Source organism: Ailuropoda melanoleuca, chromosome 11 (assembly GCF_002007445.2).
Source record: "Ailuropoda melanoleuca isolate Jingjing chromosome 11, ASM200744v2, whole genome shotgun sequence".
NCBI classification, from domain to species: Eukaryota; Metazoa; Chordata; class Mammalia; order Carnivora; family Ursidae; genus Ailuropoda; species Ailuropoda melanoleuca.
Genome location: NC_048228.1, coordinates 69,902,314 through 69,922,882, shown reverse-complemented (window position 1 = coordinate 69,922,882; position 20,569 = coordinate 69,902,314). Strand labels below are relative to the sequence as shown.

Genomic DNA, 20,569 nt, shown 5'->3' with positions numbered 1-20,569 from the left:
GAAGATTGGTAGGGGAAGAAAGGGGATAAAGAAAGGGGGGGGTAATCAGAAGGGGGAATGAAACATGAGAGAGTATGGACTCGGAGAAACAATCTGAGGACTTCAGAGGGGAGGGGGGTGGGGGAATGGGATAGACTGGTGATGGGTGGTAAGAAGGGCACGTATTGCATGGTGCACTGGGTGTTATACGCAACTAATGAATCATTGAACTTTACATCAGAAACCGGGGATGAACTGTATGGTGACTATCATAATATAATAAAAATCATTAAAAAAAAAAAAAGAAGGGGAAATGCTGCTGAGGATCCAGAGGAGGGGGGAGTGATGGTATAAGAGAGATCAAGGGGCCTATAGTAATTAGGACTCGTCGTCGCAAGTGACGGAAATCCAACACAGATATATTATGGCAAAGAGGGGAATTTATTGGCTCAAGTAACCAAGCCAAAGGAAGATGGCTAGCTGGGTCCTGGGACAGTGAAACCAGGACCTGGAGCCCCCACAGCCTTTCTGTCTCTTGTCTCTCCTCTCTGATGTTTAGCTTCATTCGCTGCAAACTGGCATCACCTATGAAACATGAAAATGTGGCTACCAGCAGCTGTCATGAGCACATCTTCCCAGCTTCACGGCTAAGAAAGTAGGCTTGTCCTTTCATTTCAATGAGTGAACTCCTAGACAAGATATCCAACTGGCTTGCTTCCATGGCCAATGCGGTGAAGTAGTGGGATAGACTGTCCCCCTAAAAGCAATATAGGAAGAGGAAGAGCAGTTCTTCATGAAGGATTCTCAGGAGGACTGGAGCAGGGCAATCACCGATGTCCACCAAGGGATCTTGCAGCCCTGGGCCCTCTGGCCTCTGCAGTACTGGAGCTGCTCCAGGACACGCAGGCAGAGGAGCGGCCAAGGGGGAGGCCACAAAGGGGAGGGAGTTGCAGAAATCCTAGCAAAACTGGCTTGGAGAATGGGCGCCTGGCTGGCCCAGTTAGTAGAGCATAAGACTCTTGATCTCAGGGTTGTGAGTTTGAGCCCTGCGTTATAGGTAAGGTTTACTTGAAAGACAAAAAAAGGGACTCCTGGGTGGCTCAGTCAGTTAAGCATCTGCCTTTGGCTCAGGTCATGATCCCAGGACCAGTCCCGCATGGGGCTCCTTGCTTGGCGGGGAACCTGTGTCACCCTCTGCCTCTGTAGCTCCCCCTGCTTGTTCTCTTTTCCTCTCTCTCTGACAAATAAATAAAATCTTTAAAAATAAATAAATGAAAAGGAAAAAAACTGCCTTGGAGGTCAGAATGAAACACTTCTGCATAACTCCGATCTTTGATGGTCTGGGGAGCTCGCAAGGCCTGGGGGACTTAAGTCAGATGAGGGAGAAGGGCAAGAGGGCCAGAGTTCGCCCACAATTCCAGCAACCATACTGGGACTCAAGGGCAAACGTCATCCTTCCAGAGGAGCGGGTTGCACCCATCATAGGGCAGGAGGGTGGGAAAATGTGAGGGACTCAGCCCCCGCCCCCGTGCAGTGCAAAGCCCACTTGGACCACGGCCAGCCCGGGCAGCGCGCCCCCTGCGTCCACGCGCTCTGGCCGCGCAATTCCCCCGGCATAAATAACGTGGGCACAGCGTAGAAACATCAGATGAACAGGAAAGCTGCAACACTGGAGAGCTGTCACCATCTGCCGCTCCGAGAGGAGCACGGAGAGGACCAGCAGGAGAGCACCAGTATGGGGCCTGGGTTTAAAACCAACAGCGTGGGCAGCAGTGGTTCCTCCTGACCCGGCAGTTTATAGGCTCTCACAAAGCCCCGCTGACCGGTCACAAAGGCTGAGGCCCCCCGTACTGAGCGGCTCCGATGGCCCCCACTCCCCGAGCGCGTCTACGAGGCGAGGCGTTGTCGCATCCCTTCTGCATCCCTCACGATGCAGGCGCACCCCAGGGCCCACAAGCAGGGAGAATGCGAGAGGGCCGCGGGTGGAGATCTCAGTAAAGGTATTCTCCTTGCGCCTGACTTGTTTGACTCAATTCTCGTTTGACTATGTCCACAGCAAGGAGACTTCCAGGCGCAGCGCTGAGTGCTGGCCAGGCGCCTGAGGAGGAGCTGAACACCCAGGCACGAAGAGGTACGTGCTTACATCAGACCAGGCTTAGACCCACGTGCTCACAAGTGTGAATACCAGCCGAAGGTAACCAGCCCAAGCAGGACTCGGCCGGGCTGCTTTTTATGAACTGGCTGGTCGTTGCTGTTTTTAAGAGAGCACTATTAAACCTGACAGATGGCCTCTTTGTGCAGTTGAACAGTAAATGTGATTGTTAGGGTCCCAATTGCCATCTCCAGGCCCTCCTCGAAACATAAGTTCTTTGTACAGAGAAATAAAGTCAGACACAAAGAGGGGAAAAGGCCTATTTTTTCCTATTGCATCAAAATTGATCCTTTAGACTTTAAAAAGGGCTATTTTTGCTCCCCAAGGTGGGGAAGCAAAGCAGTGACACCCTGAGAGCAATTAGAAAATATACCCGTGCATAGACACTTCATCCTGGTCTTTATTACAGGGTTATGAACTTGGGCTTACATATTAAACTCTGGCGGGGCTGTGAGGCCCTTTTGTTAATATTACAAGCCAGGTACTACGTGTTTGTTTCTTTTGGTCAGGAAGGGAATTGACTGGGCTCTTATCCCAGCTCTGTCTAGAACCAGGTACTTTTCTCACTTATTAATCGAGGAGGGAAGGGTGCTGGGCAAGATGTTTGCTGAGGTTCCTTTCAGGACTAACAATTCTGTAACGCGGTACCATTTTTTACGTGCATCAGAAGTTCTCATTACTGACCTTTCATTGGTGTTTCGCCCTCACCCCAGCAACTGACTTTTGTCCGCTCACCACCTGATCCAAAATCTCTATGTCTATGACGGACCACCTCCCTCCACAGCCACCACAGGACAAAGGAGAAGCTCCCAGGAGGGTAGCCTTAACTTGGGAGATACTTAAGTCCTATGTCAGTCACCCAGAGTCAGAACTAAGGGAGGACATGGGGCGAGCGGTGAGCAAGTGTCTCTCTGTGCAGCTCTGGAGAGCCTCTCTTGTTCACCAGAGATGCCTTGCAGTCCATCCCAAATGGCCCTTGTACCTTTTAACAAGTGCTACTGGTAAATGCTGTTGAAGCAGGAAAAGAATTTACCAGAAATAATAACAACAAGCTGATCATCTTTAAGCATTAACCTGAACTTACTATGCATTAGAAATTATACCAAGTGCCTTACGTGTATTATCATAGGTAATCCTCCTAGGACCCCTTGGAAATAGATGCTCCTCCGGCTTTCCTGAGTAAGGGACTGAGACTGACAGAGGACAAGGCTGTAATGGAGGTGTGACACCCAGCCGGTCACGTCATAACTACTGGCTGAAGTCTGTTCATGCCTAAAAGAAGGAGTTTGGCCTGGGTCAGTATTTCCCAAAGTGTGGTCTATGGTCCACTCTGGGCAATCACCTGGGGATGCTTGCTCAAATGCAGACTCCTGGCTCCACCCCAGATCTACAAAATCAGAATTCCTGGGGGTAAGGCCCAAGATTCTATCTGTTGAACAAGAACCCCAGGTGATTCTTAAGCATATGAAAGTCTGAGAATGCCAGGCATAGGATTCCCAAGTCTCCGCCAGCTCTATTACAATGGCCCATGCTTTCCCTTTGTTAGAAACTCTTCAAGAATGCAAGCTTTTCTCTTTCCCTGGACCCAAAGTTAACCCCCAAATATCCTGAACATCGCCTTTAGATCAGCTTTACACAACACAAGATCTTGTTTCATATATGACACGGGCAAATTTTCCATTCTCTGAAATGTTTAAACCATACCAAACAAATTCCTCCCATTTAGAAGGAATGCAAGAACAAGATGACATGACCTTAGTTAATTAAGTTATTTTACAAATAGAAGTCAATTAACATATGGAACTAGTTATGGAGGAAAGGGTCACTGGATCAGAGAACACGGACAGTAAATGAGAGAGAGGGGAGGAAGAGAGAGGGAGACAGAGACGTTGCTAAATTGAAACATACACTCAGATCATACACACAGAAGAAAAACAGGTAAAATTAGGCCGTAAGCAAAGAGCGTAAGAACAAATAGGCCTTATTTTCACTGAAAACAAGTAGGTCTTGTCACGTTTGGCCAGGGTCTTGACTATGTCCTTATTTCCCCTAAAAATGCCTCTCTTACCCCTTTGTCCTCATTCTTTCCTCCAATTTGCCTTTTGGTCTATTTATTTTTGTCCTTTCCTGCTGAAACTGAGGTCAGAGCGACAACACGGTCTGCGTTCAGCGCACCTTGTCATTTCCTCATCTTACTATAATGACACAGCAAATCCCCTCAGTGGAGGTCTCAACCCTGGCTTCCAAGATTGCCAAATACCCACATAACCATGTGGCCACCAGACCCAGGGGCTGCCTGCCGAGATGTTTCCATGGAGATGCACATCTGCTTTTCCCATGCACCTCAGCCCACTTTCTCTCTCTCTCTCTCTCTCTCTCACACACACACACACACACACTAATATTAGCCAAAATCACCAGCACAACAAAAATCTATTAGGCATCAATTGTGCAAAGCACAGTTCTAAGTGCAATGAAGAAAACTATGATGTAAGGATACATAAGATGTGGTCTCAGCCTTCCAGGGCCTTAGCACCTTATAGAGACTTAGAATGCTCCAGAAAGCAGATATGGTAGGAGTTCAGAGGTCATGGTACGGAAGCTGGTTACAAAGTGGCCTCATGGTAGAAGTGGCACCTGGGCTGGGCCACAGAGGAGAAGCTGAAGAGGGTACTCAGGGCATTTTGGGTAGAAGTAATGACTGCAGTCTCTATTTCTATTTTTTTGGATAATAGCACCCTGATTTTCTTTACATCTACCCTTAGCTCTTGTGACTCAGGTGGGACTGAACTTGAACTTGCTAATCAAAGCACCCTAAGCACCTGGCCACTCTGAGGGTTCAGAATGGGTACACGATCCAGATCAGTCCAACGAAACTTGATCCGGAAACTTTTGCAGGAACCATGGATAAAGAGAAGCTCTCCTTTCCCTGTGCTTGTTTGCTCAGAGAACATAATCCTGGAGCTAGTGGTGGTCATTTTACTACTACCTGGAGGGGGTGACCTGGGAGTGAAACCAACATGGAGGAAAGCAGAACCAAGATAGAGACAGACTCCTGAGGACAAAAATTGAGGAAAACCAGCTCTATCTCTGAACTATTTATGTAAGGTAAGCTGATTTTGTTTTTGTTGTTTAAAGCAGTTATGGCCGATTAATTGTCATTAGTAACTTGGAGGCAGAACTGTGTAAGGGTGTTCGTGGAAGAGTGGGAAAACCAGCCTCGCTGGTTGATGTTGGTGAAAGAGCAGCTGCAAGGCTGAACTGCAGGCAGACTTGGAAGGAGATGGGAAGAGAGGCATGAACACAAAGCCAAGGCATAAGAACTTGATATCCTACAGGCAAGATAAGCCACTGAGGACCTCTGAGAAAGGGAAGGCTGAGGAAAGAGGGACTGTTTCAGCAACGGATCATGCACGAGAGAGGCGGCAGAACAAGATGGATCTTCTGGTTTCTTCCAACCTTGAGATGGCGTGTGGATGGTAGTAGCTGGGGAGAGTCTGCGGCATGGCTCGGAGGGGCTGGGGCTGGAATCAGGGAGGTCCCCAAGGCAGTTATGGACAGGGCTGGAGGAGATACTGCAGTGGCGCTGGTGGGAATGAGGGAAGGGGGCCTGGAATGACGCTGTGAAACAGCTTTGGTGACTAGCTGTGCATGGTAAAGGAAAGAGAAGGCAGAATGAGTGTCTGTACCTCTGAGTTGGGAGAATGGTGGTTCCACTGATGGAAAGTAGGGGTGGAGCTGGTTTGAAAGGGGGGTTGAATTCTCCCCCTGAGACTTAAGGGGGCAGCATTCAAAGGGGTGGGACTAGAACTCAAGGGGGGCCATGGCACTCCCTTAACCTCTCTGTATGGGGTTGGATAAGCTTGCCTCCAAAGTCATGGACAATTCTACAGCTCCCTGATTCCAGGAGGGAGGTCAGGGCAGCAAGTACAGATGTGGCAGTGAGGGAAACTCACAGTTCTTAGTGACCTCAGAGGGTCCCCAGCATAAGCTCTGACCCAAAGCAGGAATCTCCTTTGCAGAAATTCTGACAGACGGCCATTCACCTTGAACACTTTTGACTCCTGGCACCTTACAAATTCTTAAGGCCATCAACTTTGTTGTCGGGTGGCTTTAACATTAAATGATTCCTTTTAGTGAGCTGAAGAGGACCCTCCCATAGATTCAATCCACCGGTTGTAGTATTTCCACTGAAAGTGACGCAGCTCAGAAGAACACACTGGGCTGGAGGGTAGCATGGCAGAGGTCATTTTCCTTGGCCACACTCTCAAAAAGTGGCCATCCTCCTGCCTATTTCTTCTTTTTTAAGTAGTATGTTAAAATGACAGCTGTGTTAAGACTGATGAAAACAGTTTAGGGGAACCAGCATGACCATGAGACAGAGTAAGAAAGGAGTCAAAAGTTGTATATTCTTGCCTCCTCTTCCCTATTCTTTATTCAATGGTAGGAGACTTGGCCCTTCCCCAGGCTGGCTTCCCAGATGATGGAATTGGGCTGTCTCTGAAATGAAGCCTAATCCCTTTCACCCAGAGCAGACTATCCAATATTTTACTATCATGGTCATTATGAACCTTACTTTTCCAAATTAATTATCTCCACGGATGACATAGCTGTTAAAGTCGCGAGCTTAGATGAGATCCCAAAAGGAGACCGAAAAAAAACCAGGGCCCAGGTCTCAAAATCACATAAAAGTGAGTTGTCTGTACAGAAGTTCACTGATTTCCTTCTTCCTCCTTCTCCTCCAGCACCTCGCGTGTGCACGCACACACACACCCATGCACACACACCCATGCACACAGAGGCTGTGTTTAAATCAAGAAGTTACTAAACAAACACAGGTTTGACCAAGTTTAAATCTCCAAAAGTACTCCATTGGCTGCTGAAGCATTTTAGTTACCCTCCCTTAAAAAGAGCAAATATATTTTCCTCAGTTTGTGACTTATTATCAGAAACGCCCTGGTCACTAATCAAGAAAAAAAAAATTACAAGTGAGATTACTACTGAGATCATATGAGTTCATCTGCTTTCTGGATTGAAAAAAGAAAATATTTCTCTCTGTCATCATTTTTGCTATTGTTGTTTTCTTCTGATGCAACATAAGGTCAGAGGAGCAGCAGGAATATTTGGGGTCACCACCCTACTGCTTTAAAAATGTTTATATACGCTTAATTCTTTTGCATTAAGAACGTGCTGTAAGGTCCTTGAACTGCCTTCTCCTCCTCGTTTCTTGGAGCCAGGTTCTAAAAGGCACTCTGTCTTTCTGAGAGTACCCATGGTCTTGACTTGACATTTAACTTTTGTGATTCCATGCACCTGCCCGATGTTCCTTATCCTAAATTGAAGTACTTCAGATACAACATCCAAGGTACAGTTACAAACTCCACTGTGTTCACAAGTCTGTCCATCCAGTGAGCTCAGATCCTCTCTCTCCTGGCCATGACTATTTGATTTTCTTAGGAAGAGGGCAAAAGGGCTTCTCTGAGATAGGTGTCTCTTCTGTAAGCCCAATGAGCAGCTGTCTGTTTCTTTCTCAGGCTTAGTTCTGCCCTCTACCAGATACGCTATTGGTAAGAGCAGAGGTGGTGGTCAGGAGAAAATGTTGCTTTCTGAGTTTGTAATTTGGACAAGAGAAGAAGCAATAACGAGGAACTTTAAAGTCCTACGTTGTGTAGTTATCTGACTGGTTAATCTAATACATGGTAATCAAAAGCAGCATAAGAAAAATTAGACATGGGAGTGAAGGATTAGTCATACTTTTGTTTTTCTCAAATTACATTATTCTTTTGTGATTAATTGGGAGAAAGAATAATACAAAGATTTTATTGAATTATTTCCATTGAAAAACTCAACGATGGGTTAATTAAAATTGACACATTTTTCCCTAAAGCAAAGCGCTTAGCAATGTTCTGGGCACCAAATTTAGAAATGGAAAGCTTCCAAGCTGTTGGGTTCCGAGACTTTTCAGTTAATTAGTGCAGAGAAATTTTTTTTATCTATGCATCATGTGAAGATTCAAAAACTAGGTCAGGCATTTTTTTCCCTCTTGTTATTGAAGTTCAGGACTGGTCGAGGGAACAAGAAATTAGTAGAAGGATGAGATGTCTGTAATTTGGAGTTGAGCAGCACTAAGTCATTAGGAGTGACTACTAACTGCTTTAGCCAAGAGGGTCTACATTTCCAAAATATTAGAGAAAGACATTTTACTATGCTAAGGGGAGCCTTATACTTTCTTAAAACCAAAGCCTTTTCCAGTGGTCCCTGAAGCACCCTACTTATCTCCACCCACGTTCCCAGCATATTCTAGAAGAGTTGCAACTGAGTGGCTTGAGTTTTCATGTCATCTGGTGAATGGTTCAGGCTAAACAATACTGGTTTGCAATGTGAAGACAAGGTACTCAAGAACTACATATTGCAAAGAGAATGTTGACTTTGGAAGACTTGGGGGTCACAGAAAAATGGGCTCAGAGTCAGAAGGGGTCCTTGAATCTTTTAATCCCAGCTCCCATCCAATGTACAGTCATCCCTGTTACCCACGGGGGATCTGTTACAAGATCCCCAGTGGATGCCTGAAAGCACGAATAGTGTCAGACCCTATATGTACTATGTTTTTTCCCATATATACATACCTATGATAAAGTTTAATTTATAAATTAGGCACAGTAAGAGATTACAACAAAAACTAATAACAGAGCAATTATAACAACACACTGTAAGAAAGTTCTGTGAATGTGGTCTCTCTCTCTCTCCAAAGACCTTATTGTACGGTACTCACCTTTCTTCCTCTTGTGATGATGGGGGTGATAAGGTGCCTATGTGCTGCGACGCAGCGCGGTGGATGACGCGGGCACTGTGATCCAGTGTCAGGCTACTACTGACCTGACGAAACATCAGAAGGAGGGTCACCGGCTTCTGGAGCACAGTTCCCTGCGGTGACTGGACTACAGAAGGCGGAACTGAATATAACAAGGGGCTGCTAGAGTTGGTCAGCCAGCCTTCACTCCGGTGCTTCTAACGATGGGCCAGCATGAAATAGGATGGTCTAAGATAAGCATTTTAAATAAAATAACACCATGTGAACTAAGTCTGTAATTTAGAAAACTGTATCAGTTAGATTCCATCCCACAATGGAAAAAGCCTCACAGAAGCTGTTAATACTTACAAAGATGACGTTAATGACAGGATTCTTGACCTCAAAGGCAGGATATAGGTGGTAAGTAGAGGCATTTAAAACAAAAAAAAACTCACAAAGTAACTAAAGTTGCACAAAGGTACACACACACACACACACACTGTACACACACACACACACGAGTATTAATGCCATTTATTCCATGTTGCAACCATTCAAACAGCACTTAGTGACGCCCTCTTACGTGCCATAACCATCATGAGTGGCAGAGGCCAAGCTGGAGAAGACTAGGTTTTGTGCTAATCTTTCCACACGATTTTCGCATCCTGCTGTATGTCTTCCCTTTTCTGGGGGCCCCACTAAAAGTATCCCAGGAAATGACATGGACTATGGAATGCCAAAAATATGAGGGGTCTGATGTTGACATTTTCACAGCATATTACTGACTTTGAAAGCTTTCTTCATTTATAGCATAGACATTATTTCCTGATTTGGCTGGGCCCCAGGCCCTGGGTCCTTCTGGCAGCCCTGGCCTAGGGCTCATTTTCCTCCTGCTGCTGAGGGCCTGTTCCCTTTACTCTGTCCCCGTCACACCAGGCCCCCCTCACTTCCCCGTCATTCTGCCCACAGCACGATGTGTTTTCTGGCACTCTTGACAGCTTCCTCACCCTCTTCCCATGTTGACGGGTGAGAATCGGTACCTGCCCAATTATTCAAGATGACGCCAGTGCTGCTGACATTCCAGTACCAGGCGCTGGTGGGGGTGGAGCAGGCACATGGTCTGCAAGAAGGGCTGTTCTGGGCCCACTTCTGCTCTTCAGTGCCGCCTCCAGCCCCTCCTTCTACAGCCAGGATGTCGGGCAGGATCGGGCCTCAAGGCAAGCACCTCACCACCATACACGATCTGATTTCATTTGGTTTGAGAGTGTTACAGAAGGAGCTTAGAAACTCACAATTCATTTGTTCATAGTTGTGGTGAGAAGATCTTGGTTTGAGTCCTTCTTTTATCACTTATTATTGAAATGATTTGATTCTACATTTTTTCATATAATTCTCTATGGCAATAATACTATTAGTTATGAGAATTAAAACAAGATGGGTAAACATGCCAAATACAGAACTTCATGGGTGCTAAAAATGTGTTGAATTGGGATCTGATTCATAAAGACTTTTTAGGAACTTCTAGAGACAAGACTTTAAGACAGTAAATCTTATTTTTGAAATGACATCTAATTCCTACTATCAACACTTGACAGTTCAGTCCCGACATGCTTATATACTTAGGTTTATTTAGACCCATCCGACCAGCTGGACTCTGGGGCCGATGCCTCATGCCTTGTTCTACACCGTTCCGTGCATTCCGAATTGTCCACTTGTTGTTTCACTTTATGGAAATGTCCAAGAACGCAGGTTTAGTGACCTTCCTTATTTGGAATTTGAACTGTTCAGCTGATTAGATGTGTCTTCAGATGGCTTTCCCCTGCATATGTGTAAAGGGGGCTCAGTGTGAGCACAAGCCCGTTTGATGACCTGAATCCCTTCCCAGTAATCATCGTGGTCATCTGTCCAGCGGACACTGTGAGCAATCATTCCATCTTAGGTACTTTTCCTCCTTACACAGTACCTTCAAAACCACACTTACAATCTGTTTTTAGACTCCTAATGATCATTCCAGTAATCTCCATTATCTCTTACTCTAGTCAAAGCAGCACTTTTTCTGGTGCTTCCCATCTTTTATAGCTATTCTGTTGAAAAAAAACCTTAATTTTATAGAACAGTTTTTTAAATTTACCAAAAAATTATGAAGATAGTATAGAGATTTCTCATATACCCCTGAACCAGTTTCCCCTAGTCCTGACATCTCATGTTAGTATTACAGAGTTGTTGCTGTTCATGAACCAAAATTGACACATTATCATTACTGAAGTCCATATTTTATGCAGACTTCCTTAGTTTTTAAAAAATTGTGATAAAATACACATAACATATAATTTACCATCTTAACGATTTTTAAAGTGCACAGTTAAATGCCATTAAGTACATTCCATTCACATTGCTCTGCAACTATCACTTCCATCTATCTCCAGAACTCTTTCCATCTTGCAAAACTGAAACTCTGTGCCCATTAAACAATGGCTCTCCATTCTCCCCTTCCCCTCCCCCTTGACAATTACCATTCTACTTTCCATCTCTACAAATCTGTGCTAGATACGTCATATAAGTGCAATCATCCTGTATTTGTACTTTTGTGACTGGTTCATTTCACTTAGCATAATGTCTTCAAGGCTCGTCTATGTTGCCCATCATCTCCATCTTCAACCGGCTTCAGAAGGATGTTCCTGCACATTTTAAATCTTTCTACCATGGCTTATCTACCTCCTGATTCTCACATGTGGAGTTGGCCCTCTTCTACAAGGAACCCTAGCTTGCCTCTATTTCTGGGACTTTGTCCTAAAATCTATTTAGCATTTGGGGCCCAAGAACCCCTGCAAGAACTAACATTTTTAAAGCACTTATTCTAACAACCCCTCTGAGAACTAACTTATTTATTTATTTAAAAGATTTTATTTCTTTGAGAGAGAGAGTGAGAGAGATCACAGAGGGAGAGGAAGAGGGAGAAGCAGGCTCTCTGTTGAGCAGGGAGCCCGAAGTGAGGCTCTATCCCAAGACCCTGAGATCGCGGCCTGAGCTGAAGGCAGATGCTTAATCAACTGAGCCACCCAGGTGACCTGAGAACTAGCATTTTTAAAGCACTTATTATGCTTCAGCTCTTATTCTAGGCAATATACACAATATGCACACTATAATATGTATAATATTACTTACAGATAACATACATACACAATATGTATGATAATAAGATACACATACTCTTTTGTTGAATCTTCACAGTAGCCCCATGAGGTAGGTATTATTATTAATCCCATTCTACAGATTAGGAGACAAGCATAGGGAGGTTAAGTAACTTGCCAAAGGAATACAGTTAACAAGCCAACAGTCTCAGAATTAGAAGCTAGGTAACCCCACACACCTCTACTGTTTCTCACTTCCTGCCAATCCTGGCTTCCCTTCCATCAGGGAAGTGGCTTGGTTCTCCGTGCTCCTGCTATGCCCACAGATGGACATACGTCCTCATCAAACTACAGCTGCTGCTGACTTTTCTTGGAATCTCTCTCTGTTGCCCTGTTTGCCAGTTTGGGCCTGGTGGTACCCCTGTTTTCCTGAGCCTGGTCTGAGCTTCTGAGGCCCTCTGGCCCCATGCTCTGTGCCCTTCTGTCTCTTCCCCTTCCCTATCTGACTCCCATGGGTGTTGAGTTGCTTTCAGTTCTGACAGAATCTCAGCCAGGTCCTCTCAGTCACTACGTTTTTTAAAATTAAATCTAAGTATTCAACGACAGGGCAGGTGGCTCTAGTGTCCCACTAACATTTTACTTTATAATCTGAAAGGGTGGCAATATGCAATAATTCAGTTCAAAAGCCACAGTGGTCCTATGACCCGGATTCACAGACGACACTATCACTGGGGAGTGGTATTACCTTCAAGGGGCAGCACAAGCTTCCCGGTGCCCTCGTTTCACATCTAAAGTCATCTCCGTTCTCATTTGGACATGACTGCTGTGTGGCCGGCACTGTGCTAGGGCCGAGGGTACAGCCTGCTGTCATTCGGCTGTGCAGACAGAGCCGTTGCTGGACATTTTAAATGCTAGGCTTTTCTTGGGAAAAGCCACAGAGTCCAAGGCTGCGGCGAGGAGACAAGGTACTTATGACAACAACCTGGGTTTAAATGGGAACAAATCAGAACATGCAGGCACATTGGGGTGTATTGCTGAGCTAAGCTTTGTACGTGTCTGATCTTCCAATTTGTGGCCTCAGGGCAAACAGGTGATCAGATGTGTGTGTATGTGAGTGTGTGCACGTGTGTGTGTTGAGTATTTGTGCAGCTGGCTGGCATGGAGGATAGATACTGTTACAAGTTCTTTCACACAAAAGAGGAAGGCCACGCAGAGGTGGTCAAGAACCTAGCAGCAGGAAAGTGGGTATGACAGGACTTCTGATTTATTTCTCTTGCCGCAAAACGTAACCGGAGAGTGGTGGGGAGGAAGCTGCCAGTGCGGGGATCAGTGGCCTGCCACGTGTGTGTCTGGGTGCCTGTGCGTGTGTGGGGATGTGTTTGCACACGTACAAGGGACCTCATATATGGGCAGCCAGATGTTACTTGGGGATGGTGACATAGAACACATTCAAATACATATTCCAAAATCATATATAAAGTCATTGCTTCTGGCCTAAATATCTAACAATAGAAAAGCAGTAAATGATAGTTCATGGTAGAACATAATACAGTTATGGAGTTCATAAGGGCTGTTCTCTAACATTCCATTTCCTGTTCTTCTAGGCACGTAGCATATGGGTAAGTCCATCCTCCCTGAAGCTGCGTTGGCTATGGGCCTTCTGTGGCTGGTGGGGAGGAGCTGAGGCAATGGACGCTACCTCCGCAGAGTGTTAGGGGCCTGTCTGCAATCTGCTGCTTCTCCTTCCTCTGCCGCACGCACGGGAGGGTGCAAGTGTGTGTCTTCATCCTGCTGGTGGGTGCCCGAGTGACTGTGATAAGCAGAGCCCTCTGCTGACCTCAGCTAGAGATGCAGAGTGAGATGTGCCTCTGAGTTTCGGGGACTGTGTTACTGGAGTTGTTCTACGACCGTGAGCTGCAAGGACATTACGAAAACACATGAATAATCTGAGCCTAGAATGGAAGACAACATGCAAAAATGAAAATCGTGCGTTTTTCTGAAAGGGACTGTTTTCTTTAATACAGTTTCTTTTTTTTTCACTTATAAAAAACATAGAAAGCTCAAGAAATATGAAAGAAACAATTGCTTGTTTCTAAGATTCTATTCTCCTACAAATCTGAATTTATAGCCGAAGACTGTGAAAGAAAGCACCGGGAATACATTTCAGCTCTTCTGCCGAAGGGTGCTATTGTATTTAAATTAAGTAACACTTACCTAGCAGCTTCAATAAAGGGAATTTGTTAGGGGAAGCATTTCCCTCGTCTTCCAGAGTCAGGTAGAAAATTATTTCCTCCTTTAAAGTCATAGGAAATTGTTGCTTCCTTCCCCCCAGCCTTCTCTTAAATCAGAAATATTGTCTCCAAACTCAGATCTCCCTCCCAGGGCTTAACCTCCTCCTGAAAGGTGGAAAAGTCTGGTGGAGGGGAAGGGGCTGCCTACAAAGCTTGATGAGCTGGAGACGAAGTGGGCCCCTGGCCCTGAAGGAGCTCACCTTTTAGGGACCCAAACACCAAGGACATGCGACAGTGTGCCCCTTGACAGAGCAGGGATTTGAATGCCAGGCACCAACGGCAGGTATGGAAGCTCCACTCACAGTGAGGGAGCCCAAGCAAGCACTCTGGACCTACAGCTCATCCCAGCTTTATTCTTCATTCATGTTGAGGAGATGACAGACTGGAGATTTTGGCATTGATTCTGGGGACAGGCAGCCTGGATCTGTATCCTTATTCTACTGCTTACTAGCTGGGGAACCTTGGGTGAGTTACTCAACCTCCCCGTGCCTTAGTTTTCTTGTCTGAGAAATGGGGAAAATAATCGCATCTACCTTGCGAGTTGTTGGAGGATTAGAGTTATATATGGAGAGCGTGGAGCCGCACACACAGTGGGCACTGAGCCCGTGTTTATTATCATCCTGCTGTTATCACTCGGCCTGCAGTCACTGGAACTCCCTGGCCGAGGCAACTCTTACTTGAGGCCACTGCCCCACAGGAGTTAACTCCTTATACAGCTGCTGCAAGTGGAGAGGAGCATGGGTTGTATGCATCCGACAATTCTTAGAAGAAATTCGAATATTTTTGTACAATATTTATAGCATCATTAAGAGGGCCCTTCCACTTGACTGCACTTTATGGGAGAAGTTATGTGCTATTACAGCATTGTTTCTGAACCTGAACGCTGGCTAAGGGCTTAGGATTAGTTCTGAAGAATATTAAGGGTCTACTATATTCTACCCTAAGGTAGAGAGGTATTCACACCCCCTCCCCCCCCAGAAGGCTAAGGAGGTGAGAATTTTGTGGGAAGGGTGCAATCCAGTATCATCAGAGGGTAACAGTAGCAGGGGGTGCCTTGGGGTCTATGGAGCTCAAGGGGCCAGACCCCAGGCCAGAAGAAAGATGCAGACATCTGGCAAAGAGGGACTAAAAGAGAAGGCAACAGGTTTCCTTCTAGATTATTCCACGCAGTTAAAGATGGAGAGGTCAGAAGCAGACACTTAGTTCAGGAATAAAGATGGTATGACTGGCTAGTTTCTCTAATAGCTACTGGGAGGCTGAACACACAATAAAGAGGAGTTTGATCGGGAGGAATTAGACCAACACAGCCTTGCTCATGAATCAGGCTCGTGAGTAAGGCTCACTGAGGTTGGCCTATCCCTTCCGTGAATTCTGACAGCCTACGAAGGAGAAACAGACTGCCTATTGCAGATGAGAAAAAACCCCTGCAAGGGTTTTTGGTCAGAAGCCTAGAGTCCTGTATGAGATGGAAGGGGGTTTGATTTCAAAGTCAGATTCAGGGTGATTTCTGATTTCTTCACTTGTTTATTTTCTGTCTGTGCCCAATAAGGTAAGATGGACAGAACTGAGCTCCACACGAAGCCGTGGGTTCTGCTTACTGCTGTCTGTCTAGTCCTTAGATCAGTGCTTGGCAGTGACCTGTGCTAGTGGGGACCTGTAGAGAGGACCTGAGGGCGTGAAAGGAGCACTGGGGAGAGGGCGGCAGGGTCAAGCACGCGGTCCTCGTACCTGAGGAGGAACTGAACATTAGATCTGTGAACATTAGATCTGGCGCAGTCTTGCCCCGGGGCCAAGCCCATGACACAGCCAGTGTTCTTTCTGTCTCATTGTCAGGATGTTCTGAGGTTGTCTTTACAAAAGGATACACAGATTTTTCTTCCTCTGTGTCATTAAAACTCCACATTCCCACACCCTGTGATGAGGTACGTTTAAACACACATTAGCAAAAATGAAGAACTTTCCTGCAACGACCAGTAGGTTTCTGCGATATGTACCCCATTTCACCGAAAAAGTGCCTTGGGTGATGGAAATCATTAATTCAGGAATAGCACAGCCAGTCTTGCTAGAAAGAGGAAGGCTATGACAGCAAATCACAAGATCCTGCCGTGTGTCCCGGCATGGTGCCTCCCTGGGATATGTTATTGAGCACACAGTCAATCCCAGTTATTTATACTCCTAAGAGGAAGAGACACACTTCATAGGAAAAGATGGCTAGTCTAAAATCAGGTTTATTTTGCCTTTGGGAAGAAGTTGGAGACACAGATTCAGAAATAGGCACCGATCTGAGTTGATCCCCATAGCCCACATCTTCCCTCGGCACACCCAGAAGCCTGGCCTTATTGATCGAGACCGCTCGCAGCACTTCCTGACTCTTCCTACCTGTTCCATCACTAGTCGCTACGAACCTCCCACCGTCCCCTTTCCCCGCTCCCCCCACTGCAGCTTTCATGGTCTTGGATTGCTTCCTGTCTTGCTCTTCTCAGAGCCATTGCCCGGTGCAGGTCCGAGAGGCACATTTATATTAACTGCAAAGGGAATGGCGGGCGTTCCCTGGAGCTGGCGATATGGGGGCTCGGCTGGTTAGACACCATTCCCATGCAAATATGGTTAGGTCGTTCCATTTCTTTTTTTTTTTTTAAGATTTTATTTATTTGACAGAGACAGCCAGCAAGAGAGGGAACACAAGCAGGGGAGAGGAAGAAGCAGGCTCATAGTGGAGGAGCCTGATGTGGGGCTCGATCCCATAAAGCCGGGATCACGCCCTGAGCCGAAGACAGACGCTCAACGGCTGCGCCACCCAGGTGCCCCAAGGTCGTTCCATTTCTGAATCGGATCTTAAAAATGGATGATGATGATGGGGTTGAAGATGATTATGACAGCAGGTGCATACCACGTGCTAGGCACGGTGCTCACTAAACCTTTTACATTTCTTCACTTGGTTAGTTCTAGCAACAACCCAGTTATCCCCATTTTACAGATGATGAAGCGAAGTTCAAGGGGTTGAGGGATCTGCCCAGGGTCACACAGTTCTAAGTCTCCTTTTCTCAACACAGTGACACCCAGCAGGGATAAAGAGATGGCCCATGTCTCAGCTACAAAGTATTACGTGAGTTATTTCAGGGAAAGTGGCATTTTGTGAGGTCTCCATATGCTACCTAATATGGTTATTATTAGTAGTATGTTAGGATGCAGTTCAAACTTTATGGAGAGCATGTGGGTCATACCAGCCTCTTCAACATGGTGCCTGCCTCTCTTTCCAGCTTCATCTATGGCCACAGACCCTCTTGTACCCTGGCTGTTCCCCCAAAGCACACTGTTGCTGCAGTCCTATTTGTCCGCCTACCTGACTCCCTGTCCGAGAAGAGTTTTCTTCTTTGACAGGGAGATACTATTGGTCCATCACACTTTCTCTGATCCCTCCACACTGAGAAGAGCACTTTGTTGCCCCAGGGATGACAGCCTCTCCTCCATTCTTTCACCAGATCTCCGACATGATCTGTTTGTGTCTGGGGGCCTGATGCACCGTGAGGCCTCTGTGGGCTGGGTCCCCGATCTCCTTATTGCAGCCTGGAGCTTGGCAGGTGCCTGGCATCTAACAGAAACTCAACGAAGCTTACAGAACTGGATTGACATGGGGTGAGGTTGGCTCGGTTTATAGGAAATTTGGCCCTGAATTCTGGTTTGGGTGCCTGACAACAGGAAATTGGAAACCTGACAATACTGTCCTGTTGATGAGAATAGTATAAACCTTGAGGACCTTGAAAATGCACTTTTAATAAAGCATGGTTAGAATGCCAATTTAGATATGTACCCACATGTAACTGGTGCATTCAGACAGAACCTAATCCAGTAAGAGAGCAGTGAATTTACTTTCTAAGGATTAAGTCTCCTATCCTGCTGTAATTTAAGCTTCATGGCTTCTCATATGGTATAAACATCCCTCTATTAATTGAAAACACTGCTGGTTAACATATACATCTCAATTTCAAAGCGTTTGATATTCTGTACTATACGTGGAAAATATTTTCCAATGGGCATGTGGCTATCTTCTCATATTATTTCAGGATCAGTGCTTGGTAGAATTTCTTAAAAGATAAATTCGAGAGAACTTTTGTCTTTTCAAAGAAAACAGGAAGGTCACTGATGGAAAAAGACCAAGCTCCCTCTTTTATGGAGGAGAAAAACCAAGGCCCAGAAGGTAAGCTGACTTCCCCAAATCACACAGCCTTCAGGCAGAGGCAACATCATATGGGAAGGGCCTGTGTCAGAGATCTTGGAGTGGGTGCGGCGTGAGGTGGGGGTGGGGGTGGGGATAGTCAGGGCATGGTGGGCCATCATAAAGGGTTTGGATTGCATTCCAAGTTCAATGGGCAACAGTTGAAGGGTTTCATGCAGGGAAATGCTAGGACCTGATCCATGCTTTCTAATATAAAGACCAAACTTCCGTTGGAAGGAGAAAGAACAGCTCAAGGCTTTTGCTGTGGTGCAAGTGTGAGATGATAGGATCTAGGTGAAGGTGTGCTGGTGGCGTTGGAAAGATGGGAATGGGGGTGAAGTATGTTTTAGGATCGGAATCCAGAGGACTTGTTGTGGGAAGTAAGGAAGAAGGAAGGATCAGGGGTGACCATTACGTTCCTGGCTTGGGTGGATGGAGATTCTGTTTAGGAGATGGGCGCCAGGAATTCAGTTTTGGACACGTGGTAGAGTCACGTTTGAAATGGAAACAGTGTAACAGATGTGAATTGCCCAGTGTCCGGAACAGAGTAAGCCTGGAGGCGGGGATACTGCTGTTCTTATCACCGGCATTTTCGCTACCACACCAGTGGGGTTCCTAAGGCCAAGGAGAAAAGAGAGGTGTACTGTAAATTACGGTGTTGTTTGTACACAGGCTTGTTGGCTACGTAGTGGGTGACAGACACATTTACTGGTAAATTGATGCAAGTGTCGTGAATGTTCAGGATAAAATGGTCTTCATGGAAACGACATTGATTTTGGTGATTCTCCTATATGACTGGTTTGAGACCCGCTCTAGGTTATAGTTACTAACGATGATCTGAAGCTTGTGCAGAACGTGTTACTGAATTTTTCCACTCTTCCGAAGTAAAGAGCTAACTTGTAATAAACACCTTATCAGAATAGATACCGGCATTCCTGTTGGAGAGCTTATTGTTTGAGTGTTTGTTATCCATTCTCTGAAAATGGATACATTTATAACATAGTTCAAAAACGTCTTTCCCTGTCAGGAGAAACTGAACATCATTTTAAGAGAACACGCCTTTAGTTTCTTTTCCAGTATCTTGATTTTTGGCCAGCTCCGCGCTCTGACACTCCTCTACTGCTCTCTACTGTTCAAAATGATTCAGTAGCCAGCTAACTGTGTGCACAGGGAGCCACTGGGGCGGAAGTAGCAACCTTCATTCTCTATCTATACTTCAAGCCAACTTATTTTAGGGAGGCTTATAGGACAGAGATAGTCAAAATAATGATCCATGTGGGGCAACAAATGCTTCTTAGACAATCAGTTTTCAAGGATTTCCATTGGGCACTATTTATGATCATTATTCCCTGTTCTCTCTTAAAGAAGGTATTTTCATTGAGTTCCAGCATGAACTCCTTGGTCCTTTGCTTTATTATAAAGGCTTTTGAGAATGCTAAACCTATACAAGGTATTGTTTCAATGCCTTTAATGTAAGACCTGGATGCTTGCCAGACAAGAGTCTACAAAAGTTCACAAGAAACCAAAGGGCATGACAACTGTGCCTCACCACTTATGGGCATCACATCCTATAAAACTAAATTCAGATGTTCAATATATGCAACGAGCCTGTGTACAATATATGGTCATTTTCAATGCCTATAAAATTACTTTCAAAGGTAGATACAACTAAAATCACAGTACAGCAGAGATTTGCCATAAGTAATATTTATGACACTTCTTTTGGGTTAAATACCCTAAATGGGAGAAAAGCCATATTTAAAGCAGCAAAAATAATTTTAAAATCATGGTTGTGTGTGTGCACAAATGCTCAAAAGAGATGTATTTCGTTAAATAGAGACTTAAATACCAAGATCCACATTACACTGCTTGAATGACCTCCATTTTCTGAATAATTGCTATTTTTCTTTCTCTACGCAATAAAGTGGCTTCTAGAGGGTCTGTTCTGCATTCCAGAAACCGAGGGCTCCTTTCAATAATTTGTCGATTGTGATTTATGGAACTAACCTG

At 45.5% G+C, this 20,569-nt stretch overlaps 1 protein-coding gene across 2 annotated transcripts in view; it reads right to left on the bottom strand.

Moving 5' to 3' along the window:
* Positions 1 to 20,569, bottom strand: part of SCFD2 (sec1 family domain containing 2) — a 414,644-nt gene that overhangs the window by 72,362 nt on the left and 321,713 nt on the right. Inside the window, exon 6 of one of the 2 annotated variants that reach the window (XM_034671818.1) lies at positions 12,187 to 13,966. The exons of the other annotated variant lie outside the window; for it this stretch is intronic. Within the exon in view, the coding sequence (XP_034527709.1) occupies positions 13,836 to 13,966 (131 nt within the window). The 3' untranslated portion in view covers positions 12,187 to 13,835. Of the gene's footprint in view, positions 1 to 12,186; positions 13,967 to 20,569 lie in introns of those variants that run through there. 2 annotated transcript variants of the gene reach the window in all.